The sequence below is a fragment of the Prionailurus viverrinus genome, chromosome B4, assembly GCF_022837055.1.
Source record: "Prionailurus viverrinus isolate Anna chromosome B4, UM_Priviv_1.0, whole genome shotgun sequence".
Classification (NCBI taxonomy): domain Eukaryota; kingdom Metazoa; phylum Chordata; class Mammalia; order Carnivora; family Felidae; genus Prionailurus; species Prionailurus viverrinus.
The window spans coordinates 137,642,032-137,654,088 of NC_062567.1; the positions used below are offsets into that span (position 1 = coordinate 137,642,032).

Genomic DNA, 12,057 nt, shown 5'->3' on the forward strand with positions numbered 1-12,057 from the left:
TACTTACGGTAAACTCTGGGCCCCGGCGTCGCGGGCCTCTGCGGGAAGGAGTAGGGGCGCCCGGGGGCCCGCAGCCCAAGTCCACAAACTTCGCGCCGGCCAGGTCTGTCCTCCCCGCTTGGTGCCCAGGCAGCGGGCGCGCCGGGCCGTCTCTGTCGCCATCCAGAGGCGCGGCTTGGGCGCGGCGTCCCCTCCGCCCGCCTCCCCCGCCAGTCCCGGGGCCCCGCGCCGGGACCCGGCGGCGTCGGGCGCGCGCCCCGCGCGCCCCTCCTATCGGTGGCCGCGCGCGCCGAGCCCGGGCGCGCAGCGACGCCCAGAGCCGCGGGGCCGACGTCCCTGGGCTCGGCGGGCGCGGGCGCGGAAGCGGGCGCGGGCGCGGGCGCGGGCGAGGCGGGCGCGGGCACGGGCGAGGCGCGGGGCGGGCCGGCGCAGGGCGCAGTGGGCCGGAGCCCGGGCGCGGCGGCGGCGGCGGCGGCGGCGGCGGAGGATGGCGCGCGCGGGGCCCGCACGTGGAGGCCGGCGCGGGGGCGCGGGCAGGGCCGGCTGCTGAGACGCGCTGCTGCCCCCCGCGCGGGCGCCGCGGCTTCAATGGCGCCATCGCCCAGGACCGGCAGCCGGCAAGATGCGACCGCCCTGCCCAGCATGTCCTCAACTTTTTGGGCGTTCATGATCCTGGCCAGCCTGCTCATCGCCTACTGCAGTGAGTACCGCGCGGCCCGGGCCCCCGCAGGGCCCCCCACCCCCCACCCCACCCGCGGCCCCCGGGCCCCCGGGCCGGGCCCCGGCCCCGGCGGCCGCCAGGAGTCGGTGCGGAGTTGCCCGCTCGCGGCGCGCCGTCCCCGGGTCCCGCCGCTTCCCGCTGGGCCGGGACGGAGAGGGGCCGCCCGGGCTCCCCGCGCTCCGGCACTTCGGAAGCGGGCGCCGCCGCCGCCGCCGCCGCCGCCGCCGCCGAGCCTCCCGCCCCGACTCCGGGGCAGGGCCCGGGCGCCAGGCCCCGGGTGGCGCGGCGATGCCCGCGGCCGCCCGGGGTGTGCCGCCGCCGCCGCTCCCGGCCCAGGCCGGCGGGCCGAGCCGAGCAGCGCGCTCCGGAGGCGGCGGCGGGTCCGGGGCGGGCGGGCCCAGCGCTTTCCGCTGGCGACGCTCCCGCCGGGGACCGGGGGCGACGCGGCGGCCGAGCCGGGAACGGGGTGCCCCCGGCGGGAGCGGGGCTCGGGCTCGGACGCGTGGCCGGAGCCTCCGTGTGCCTGGGAAGCACACTCGCCAGGCGCTTTCTCAAAAAAAAAGAGAAGTGAGGGGTGGGGTACGTGGAGAGGGCCCGCCGCCGCCGCCGCCGCGGGCATATCTGGAGTCGTGTCCGGGGACCCGAGCCGGTGACCCAGCCGGCTGGCCTGGCGCGGGGCCGCGAGGTTCGGGGCTGGGGCTGGGGACGGGCTCGGGGGGCGCCCGGGGGTGGGGGGAGTGGGGGTGGCCGGAGTCCCGGGCGCAACCTCGGGCTGCGGTGGGGGTGGGTGGTCAGTGCTCCGGGCACAGGCTCGCAGCCCGCCGGGGTGGCCGGGAGTGGCCGGCGTCCTGGGCACGGGCTCGGGGGGCCGGGATGGCGCGGGCCGGTCGGTTCCCCGGCCGGCCGCCTGGCACAGGCTCCCGGTCCCTTCCCCTCGTAGCGGGAGGAAAGGACGGGTGCTAAGGAACACCTGTCATGGAGAGCTGCCATGGGCGCGGGAGGTGATGGAAAAATATGGATTCTTAAAAAAAAAAAAAAAAAAGAAAAAAAGAGGCCAGCGCCGAGCCTGGCTCCCGCGCCACCACCTCGAAGTGCCGGCCTCCCCGCTCGCGGTCCGAGCCTCCCGCTGTCTCCGGAACGAGCCCGCGGCGGACCACGGGGACCCGGGCGGCGGCGCGGTCGCCGAGTCCTGGGACAGCTCGGCCCGCCCGAACCGAGAGCGAGACCCGCGCCGGAGCCGGAATCGCCGGACTTCTTGCGGCCCCCTTGTGCGCGGCCCGCAGTTGCTAGGGAGGCGGGCGCCCGGTGTGGGGAGGGGGCGCAGGGCGGGAAGCCCCCTTTCCCCCCCGTCTCCCCTTCCCCCCCCCACCCCTGCCAAGGCGGGGTCGTGACCCGAGATGCCCAGCGGGCGCCGCCGCCACTCCCGGGGCCGGGCTGCAGGGGGCCGGGGCTTGGGGCGAAGGTCGCGCCCGCCCCCGGCTCCCCGCGGCCATCTCGGCCCTCGGGCGACGCTCACAGGGTTCCCGAGAGCGGAGCCCCGGCGCGGCTTCCTTGGTGATGTGCAAAGGGCTAATGGCAGATAAACTCCATTTGAAGGCTCCTCCTGCTGGCATAAGGGGAGAGGGGGCTCAGTCAGCAGTGTTTGGGAAGGGGACTGTGGCTCCCAAGCCCCCCCCCCCCCCCCCCCCCCCCCCCGCCCCGGGGGCGCTGTCCCTAGCCAGAGCTGGCCACGGCGTCCTTGGGTCCCAGGTGAGAACCCTGCCCTGCAGCGGGCGGCGAGGCAGCCCTGCAGGTGGGAAAAAGAGGCTGCTGATTGTTAGGTACCGGACAACCTTGGCCGTGGCTTCAACACTGCACACCCCCGCCTGCTGCCAGGGCCTCCCTGGTTCCCACCTTCCCAGGGCCACGACTCCCCGCTGCGCCTCATCCGCACACTCACACCCTGGCAGGACTGGGGTCAGAGAGCCCCCTCCCCCCCACACAGGGGGTGTGCCCAGACACACCTGGAAACCAGGGGTCCCCAGCCGCAGCACCCTCAGCCTGCCGTCCAACAGCCTCCCTGGCGTTCTGGAAACACCTCTTCCGCTGGGACAAGGACATTGGGTAACACGTTACATTCGGAGGAGCAGAAATCATTAATAATGGAAGGTTGCGTGAACCACATTTTCGTGGTTGTTGCTATTTCCGTGTAATGGAATAATTGACGATAAGATAAGATATTTTCAGCCACCCCCCATTTCACCGGAAATGCGCTCGGAGAAATTGAAACAGTTTACTAAAATCCAGAATAGCCATAATCGTGATTTATAGCGTGGAACAGCCGTCCTGCAGAAAAGAAAGCAACAACAACACTTTTTTCTTTTCGAATGGATAAAAGCACACGAAATGCCAATTAAACAGTTCTTCTGATTTCCGTTCTCTTTTCCAATGTATCTGGGATGAATGAGAATAGTCAGCATCCTTGTTTGTAAATTGTTTTTGTTATCAGTCAGGATTTTTATTACCCAAAATGTTTTTGTGTTATGGAGCAGATATATTTGTATCATATTAATTAGGGAAACTGATAAGTATCATGCAGGATTCAATTATCCTGCCTATTAAATCTGAGCGTTTCTCTGCAGCCCAGAAGGTGTTCACTTTCCGGCGCTGCTGAAAGAAAGCTGGCTTATTTCTTGGCCTGGTTTTCAGTTAGGGGATGTTCTGCTGTGCGGGGCCCAGCGGGCTGAGACTCGTGTGTAGGGAGATGGGCTCCACCCTCTGGCGGGAGAAATACCTACAGTCCACCAATTAGGTTAGTTGCTATAGTGACACAGTCTTGTCATTTTCTCCCATTGGGGAAGAATTGCCAGGAAAAGCAGAGAGAGGGAGGGGGTCCTCGGCGGCTTTCTTGAAGACGCACACGTGGTGGTGTCGGGACCTCCTCTGGACAGCAGGGCCGGGGCGTAGGGATTCGTTGGCTTGGGGGATGTCAAGCTTGGAGGAGAAAGTTGAAACTCCATCTTCTCATCGGGGGAAGCCTCTTTCCTTGTGGCTCAGGAAGAGCTGGTCTACTGTCCTCTTACCCTTGGCATATCTGGAGCAGAGGGCTGAGACCGGATGTGGTTCGAACGAGGAGTGGGGCGCTCCGGGGCGACCACAGTGGTCTGACTGCGGCCGGGTGTTCGTTGCTGAGCATGTGGTCTTCCCTCGCTGGCTCCCGGCACCGTGGCCATCGCGCCAGCGAGGGAGACGGGGAAAATGATGAGCTAGTGGAATGCTGTAGGACGCCAAGCCTTGACTTTGAACCTTGTATGCAGCATTCAGTCCAAAGGTGGAGAGCACCGTGCCCGCCCCCTTGGGGACAGCTTGGTGGACACACATTCCTGGCGTGCAGGGATTTCTGACACGGATTTTTTTTCCCAATTAATCCCATCAAAATTGACTTGTAGCTTTGAGTTAAATCTCACATCCTCGGCTGCAACGACGAGAAGAAATTACAAACAACTTCTGAATTGTTTTTAATCCATTAGAATACTAACCGAGCGTGGGCTCTCTGATGCCGCATTTTCTTTACAAATATAATTTATTGCATAGTTAGGAGAGATTAGAATGTGCTACTTTCCTGCTGTTCAAATTTTAGTTCTGGAGTTCTTGGAGAGGTAAATTTAAGAATACCGGGCTTAATGAAAGGATGCCATTCACAGGTTTATTTCTCATCTCATCTCAAGGTCTTTCTTTCTTTCTTTCTTTCTTCCTTTCTTTTCTTTATCTTCCTGTGTGTTTTTATTTGATGAATTTCTGGCTAGAGAAAATGTAGTGCTTCTCTCTTTCAACTTCATAAAGATAAGTCACCTCTGTTTGTGGGATTTGAAATAGCCAGGCTGGTTGCCCCAACATTCACGAGGTAAGGGGGGTTCACTCACAGAAGCATCCTCCCGGGCAGAGACCCTCGGGGGCAAGTGTTCTGGGGATCAGTGTCCGGGGAACAGGGGACGCACGGCCTCTCAGGGTTGTCTCTGGCACCTCACTCTTGCCAGTGAGGACAGAGGACAGCGGATCCACGGAAGGAGGCTGCGTCCCACCGCCTGCCTCACCGGGTCTGCTCAGCGCCAGGCCTCCTGGCTGAATCCCACGCTGGAATTTCCTGCTCGGGACTCACCACTTGACATCCACTGAATGACACATGTAGATCAACTTTCGTGGCATGAAGTATTTTCAGGTGACTTTTATGGACGTAATTATGGGGAAATGTTATGATAATGTGGCACTAGAAAAGGAAAGAAAAGCAAAACATTAAAATCCCCATTTCTTTATATAGCTTCGCAGCTGTGCCGATTTAGAAGGGCTCGTTTCTGCATTAAAATGTGGTGCTCTGGAGTTAATGACCTCTACAGAATGCCACCTGTCACCCAGAGCGTGGGTGACGGCCGAGAGATTGACAAAGAGGACCCAGATCAGGGTCTCCTGCTTGTGGGGGGATCGGAGGCTGGAGCGACAGCTGCGGGAGAGGCGAGGGCCCGTGGACCCGCCCGTTGTCATCTGTTTGGGGGGCTTGTCACTGGCTGTGCTCTGGGGCCCACACTGGCACAGGAGGCCAATGGAATCTAGCGGTGTCCCTTGCTCGCCCTTCGCAGACCCTTGGAGCTGGAGTTTGGGGCTGGTGCCCCAGTGCCCTGTGGCTTCTGCAGGGTGTCCCTCGGCCACCAGCTGGTGGAAGGCCACCAGCTCCCCGAGGGCCGGCTGCTGCCTTCCTACTCTGGTCTGCAGCTTCTCAGACCCGCCTGGGAGCATGTGTTGAAACTCCCGGCGGGCAGCACAGGCTGTCCAGAAACGCCAAGCCGCTGGCGGGAGACGGCGGCACCCTTCTCCCCCTGCACCCTGGTGGATGTGTGGAGGGCTCTGGGGGCAAAGTGGCTGCCGGGACCAAGGGTGCAAACACTTTTGTCTCCAGCGGGGTGAGCTGGACGCCTCCAGATTGCCCTGCTCCTCCGGTCTCTGGGGAGGCCCTTCCCCCACAGCGCACCAGCCGCATCCCGGAGAATGGCCTGGGCCTGGCGGGAAGGTGGCCCCTTAGTGAGAGTCTACCTGGGAGAGCTCTCTCCCAGCCACAGCTGCCACCTCCCGTCCCTGGTCCCTGGTGGTCTCCTGCCACAGGTGGGCCTCCCGTGGAGGGACTGGCCTGGGGGCCCCACGGAGGCGCCTGGCTGTCCTTCCACATCTGTTGCATGAGGCAGGGGCGGTGGAGGGCCAGCCCCAGGCACCGGTGTGAGGCAGGAGCCTCGGCCTCCCGTTGATTCCGGTGACTGGGAATTAGGGGCCCCGGGAAAGAGTTGGATATGGTGGCCTTCCTGGGCTGGCATCCGGAGGGGACTGGACGTCAGCACAAAGCAGAGGCAGTCGTGCAGGGCACATGCGGCCTGGGCCAGGCACACTGTTCTGCTGGCACCCTTGCCCTCTCTGGTCACAGCCAGCCCCAACCTCAGAACGGCAGGCCGCAGCCCAGGGTCTGGCCCCGAACCCCTGTTCCCTCCCCCAGCTCCTCTTTCCTGCCTGGCCGTCAGCGGGGCCCCACCTCGGCCGTCCCTGCGCCCGGCCTGCTTGCATGGTCTTCCTCCAAAATGAGTCTTGCTGTCCTCAGGTCGGCCTTCACTGTTGTGCCCCCAGCCCCTCCTGGGCGCCTCACACCGTCCTCAGTGGGGCCTCTGCCTCCAGGCTGGCCGCTCTGACACCCCACCCGTGGCTCCCCGTTGACTGAAAGCTCTGTGCCTCTCTCCTCCTCTGGCGATCAGCACTCACTGCATCCTCGGGTCGCCCCGGGCCTCCCAAAGCCAGATCTTGCCTTGCTGGTGGGACTCTGGGTGCCTCTGTCCTGCTCTGGCAGAGTCCGGCCCGAGGCCTCCGCCAGGGGCTTCCCTTCTTAGGAAGGTGGTGTGCGTGTGTCTGTTCTCACCTGCACAGCCTGGGCACCTGGGCCATTGCGATGTTCCCTCACTACCTGCTGGGCCCCCTCAAGGGGTAGCACCCTGCACTGCTGCTGACTGCAGGCAGGCACCGTGAGCTGGACTGGCCCTGGGAGAGAGCCTCCTCCAGGAAGCCTCCCTTGAACACACAGCCTCATCCCCCTTCCCCGTGCAGTGCTGTTCATCCGAATGCCCCGCCCCGGGCAGTGAATGCTCCCTTCATGCTCTTTTAGGCTTTAAGCTCTGGCCCTGACACGGCCACTAGGGGCCTGACTGCCTGATTCTTGGAGCAAACACGCCTTGATCCTGGCACCCTGACGCTTTGACCACAATGGTTTCAGTTCTGGAGGCGTGGCCAAAGGTCTGGGGGCGTGACCAAATGTCTAGGGGCGGGGCTGAAGGGCTGGGCCAAATTGAAGGCCTGGGGGCGTGATCAAAGGTCTGGGGGCGTGGTCAGGTGTCTAAGGGCGGGGCTGAAGGAAGGGCGGAGTTGAAGGGCTGGGGGCGTGGCCAGAGGTCTGGGGGCGTGGTCAAATGCCTGGGGACAGGCCTGGAGAGGATGTCTGAAAACTGGCTGGATCCTCGAGGATCAATCTGTTTCCGCAGTACCAGAAATGATTAAAAAGATTTAAAAGGGGAACAAAAAGGGAGAAAGTGTGGAACCCTGAGGACACGCTCAGTATTTTGTCAAGCGTCCCTGGTAGGACATTGTCAGAGGCACTCCCGTGACCCTCACCTCCTTTCTGTGGCTCCCGCTTTGACACCTCTGAGGTTAAGCTCCCTGCACACTGGTCTCTTCCCACATCCCCCTGCTTCGGGGTTTCTGCCCCCAGCACTGCGCACGTGTGGGTGTCCCTGAGGTGGGCTGTCTGTCCTGGGCACCGCGGGCTGTTGAGCATCATCGCCAGCCCCCGTCCCCAGGCCGGGACCCCTGCTCTAGTTTGTGGGTCCCCAGTCAACCCACCCACACCGGTGTTTCCTGGTTTGTTGAGTGAGACTCTGGGCCTGGGGCTCAGCGCGGGCAGGGTGACAACCGCGGGGCTGTATCTGTGGCTGAATGGCCGGCCGTTGGGGGGTTTCCAGGCTGTGGAGCACCCAGCCCGACCTCGACCTCTCCGCCTGCCCAGACCGCACTCCCCAGCCCTTCCCAGCCATTCCCAGCCTGCTGGAAAGGCTGTCGGCTGGGACAGGAGGTGTCTCCACACGTTTCCACGCACGTCTGTTTTCCAGAGCTGGGAAGCCGCGCAGGGTTCACCCGTCGCTTGCAGTCTGTCGTCTGCGTGGCAGTTTCTCCGCATCGCACGTGTAACCGTGTTGCTGAATGGTGATGCCGCCATTTGGAGGTAGTAAACAGACCTGGCCCTGTGCTGATGGGGAGCCCACCTGCCCTTCTTGTCATCCAGCCGCTTGCTTAATCACTCTCTCCTTTCCGGGGGGCGGTCAGGTCCCTCCAGGTGACTCTGAGATTTCCGCCCAGAGCTCATCGGAACATGTTTCTTCAGTGCATTTCCTTCCAGAAAGTTCTGCTGCCACTGGCAGGACCTTTGGCTGCTGAGAAATGCCTTTATTTCAGTCCTTTTGGCGGAAGCCGGAGCCTGCTACCCTGGAGGGGCTGCAACGTGCCCCTTCTGTTGCCCTGTCACTGGGCCAAGGAGCCCTGTGCAGGGAGAGGGCGTCCGGGGTCAGCAGGCCCACACTGGGGGGCCATTCAGACCTCCCGGCCACCAGGGTGCCGGTGCTCCCTGCAGGCCCCAGGCTCAGAGTGGACAGACTCTGTGTGTCTCCAGCCAGACCTGCTGTTGGCCCCGCACAGGGTCAGCCATCCCAGGAGATGCCCTGCTCGGTAAGACAGGAGAGGTCGAGGTTGGCTGTTCCTAAAGATTTTCTCAGCCACGGACACGGGATCCGCAGGCGTGGCCCATCGGCTTCCTTTTCCGACTGCTTCCCCTGCCCTGTCCCTCTGTGCTGTGTCCGTGAGCGTGCACGTGCACAGCACAGACACATCCCGCAACTCCCCTGCTGGGCCTCAGTTTCCCTCCCGAGTTGAGGGTGCTGACCCCTGTGCCAGGCCGAGAACAGAGCTGAGTCCCACGGGCTGGCGGGGCTCGTGCCTGCCGCCGAAGCAGACGCGGAGGCCACAGCCCCCTCCCCCTCCGCCGCATCACAGCGACTGTTGTTTGTTTTCTGCTTCAGCTCTTTGGGCCAAAGGACCGGTGGGATTTGGCTTGTCGTTCACATAATAAAGTAGGAACATCGCCGGACAAACACCTCGAGTGTGCTTTCAGCCGGGGGTGGGTCGCCCGGGTCACCTGGTGCAGCGCGAGCCCCCGCACGTTGATGGGCCGGTGTCCCTGAGCACACAGTGCGTGGAGGGACCCTCCACGCTGCGGGGAGACTGTGGTGCGGTACCCACGTCCACCCTGGCTGGGCTGGAGAGGAGATCCTGTCAAAACATTCCCTGACACTTAGCAGGCATGACAGGCTCTTCCCAGAACGAGGTGGCTAATTGAGAAGTGAGTCATCCGGGACCGGCTTGTAGTAACGCTCGGGAGCTGGGTTCCACCTTCCTTTGGTCCCTGCCCTGGCTGACATCCCTCCGCATCACAGAGCCCCAGCGGCCGCCTCACCTCGGGGTTCCCAGCCGCACAGGCAGGGCTGGTCGGTGCCGGGGGGGTGGTTCTGGGCCCTGTGGTACTGCCCTGGGGCTCACTGGGGCCCGCTGCATTTGCTGTTTGCCCTGGAAGGGGTGCGTGAGGAGGAGAGATGGGGGCGGTGGCTTGGGTCTCGGCAGGGGAGCCGGGGGGGTGGGGAGCTGCTCAGAGGGTCCCGGCTCACCATCCCATCCCTCTGGCACGGTCACTCTGACCCCATGGCCTCTGCCTGGGGGTCTCCTGGTTCAGACCAGCCAGCCAGCCTCACTGGGGCGCTTGGCCCTGCCTCCTCCTCCAGCCCCTCTCAGCCACCCCATCCTGGCACCCCCACCCCCTGGCCAGGGCAGCTGCACCTTCCTCCCGGTGACCTCCCTCCCTGCCCCCCGGGACCAAGCTCACCTCTCCAGGGGACGCGTGCCTGGGGAGAGGGGGGAGCAGACATGCGTGCAGGTGGATGTGTTGCTCCCGAGAGGCCTGAGCCCTGCTGACCTCGCTTTGCCGCTGAGCGGGCCATCTTAGGGGCACAGGGGGCATCTGCTGGCAGGAAGCTTGCAGGGCGGGCCGCTCAGGGCTCAGGGTCTGGTCGTGCAGCCACGGGGCTCTTCTGGAACACGGCCAATGTCCGTCTCACATCGGAGGTGCAGATGGACCCCCGCTGCTGACCCGGGAGGCCTCACGGGCCCTGGGACACGTGGCGGGCGGCCCGCGGATCCTGACTGGTCACTGGGCCTGCACACAGGAGTGGTGTCCCTGCTACGGGGTGATGGCGTGGCCCTGGATGGAGCAGTGGGGACCCAGACGGAGCAGGGGAGCCTGCGTGGGCCTCCTCTCTCTGCCCTGGAGGCGCCAGGAGTGAGCGGGAGGCTGAGCTGGCCCGTCTTCTCCCCACTCCCACTCTGGGAGTGCCGTCCCCACAACCTCGGGGGCCTCTGCTGGGCAGGAAGGCGGCACATCCACCTGCCCTCTGCACGCCGTGGGTCCCCGCACAGGGCTGCAGGTGCACAGCTGCAGGGAAGGGGTGGGAAGTCGGGGCTCTGAACTTGCAGGGACCCCCACCCAGTCCCACCTGCCCGATCTTCTTCATGTCTGGAACTTCAGGGGAGGGGCCGGTGAGTGCCAGCACAGGGCGGGGGGGGGGGGGGGGGGGGGAGGGTGTCTCCCGGAGTCCCTGCCGACGGCCTTGAGGGCTGGCGTCTCGTTCCCTTTTTCCTGAAGGCTCATGTGTGCTCAGAACAGCCGTGCTGGGGCCTCGCCAGTGGACGTGTCCCAGGTTCTTCACTTGCTGTGCAAACCTGCGGGGCGATGAAGGGTCTTCTGCGTGGTCCAGCCGCCGGGCACAGGCTGGCTCAGTGCTGCGTCCTGTCAACAGAGCAGGGGACGGAGTGGGAAGGAGTGCCTCCGCCGTGTTTGCGGCCTCCGATCTGATTGCCGTAATGAGATGCCAGGGAAGGTTGGTGTGAACACGGCCCGCCACCTGGAGCTGTGGCGATCCGTGGGGGCGTCGAGCGGCTCTGTGCAGGACTGTCCCGTTACGATTTTCTCGAGGTGGAAATGCTAATGCCTTGGAAGCCGTCTTAAATGCCGCTGGACTCACATGAGTGGCCTCTTTTCAAAAAAGCACTTTGGCTCCATTTTTACATGATTTTTCTGCCGTAGTATCCATTACCTGAGAGCGCATCCCCAGACGTAGCTAAATACCGTTAATGGGCTGTATAGGACTGGTGTTAATTACCTGATGCTAATTTCTGCTCCCCGGCGGCTACGGGGCTGGGGGGGGGGAGCCACGCGGGAGAAGTCCTCCCGCACTTCTGTGCACTCACTGTGTGTCCTTTCTCCACCTGCTCCTTTCGGGGCGGGGAGGGGGGCTCTGCCAGCTAGAGGAACTCTCTGTGTGGGGGACACACGTTGTCCCCAGGGCACGTCACAACCTTGAGCTCTCTCGTGTTTGTCATCTGGAGGGGGCTTCTGCCCCCCACGCCCCCAGCAAGGCTGGAGAACTGGGGTGGGGGGAGGCATTTGGTTGAACCCGTCAGTGCTGTGAGAAATGGAGTGGGGCCAAGGGTGCAGGGAACCCTTGTGTCCCGTCCAGCCAAACCACGTAGACACCACACGACGTTCTCACGACCCAGACCCGGGAGCGGGCTTGTGAATGAGCCCCCGAAGTTGTCTGAACCCCGCCGATGCGAGACGGGAGCTCCCCAAGCTAAGAGCAAAACCTAGCACAGCAAGCATCTGGGACGTTGGAAGTGGGCACCCCGTGGTTTCTAACGTCTGTCTCTGCCCATCTGGGTTTGTGAGACACGGGCCGTGGCCACGTCTCAGACCGTGGACCTCCTAGACTCGTCGTCATCAAAGTTAGTGTTATGTTGGGGCTCCTGGTGGCTCAGTCCATTAAGCATCTGTCTCCTGATTTCAGCTCAGGTCACAATCTCAAGGTTCATGGAATTGAGCTCTTTGCTGTCAGTGTGGAGCCTGCTTGGGATTCTCTCTCTCTCTCTCTCTCTCTCTCTCTCTCTCTCTCTCTGTCTCTTTGTCCCTCCCCTGCTCTCTCTCTCTCTCTCTCTCTCTCTCTCTCTCTCTCTCTCTCTCTGCCTCTCTCTGTCTCAAAAATGAAATAAACTATAAAAAAAATCAGTGTTGTGTTGTTAACAGAAATGCATTCAGCTGGGCTCGCCACCCGCTGGAAACCTGAAACCCCGTTTGCTCAGTCTCCATTCTTGGGGCCAGCGATGGGGACGGGCGCGCT

General features: G+C 63.3%; 1 protein-coding gene across 1 annotated transcript in view; it reads left to right on the forward strand.

The window, feature by feature from the left end:
• Window positions 1-505: 505 nt before the first annotated feature.
• Window positions 506-12,057, forward strand: part of TAFA5 (TAFA chemokine like family member 5) — a 193,449-nt gene continuing 181,897 nt past the window's right edge. Inside the window, exon 1 of the mRNA XM_047866371.1 lies at window positions 506-700. Coding sequence (XP_047722327.1) covers window positions 589-700 — 112 coding nt within the window. The 5' untranslated portion in view covers window positions 506-588. The remainder of the gene's footprint in view (window positions 701-12,057) is intronic.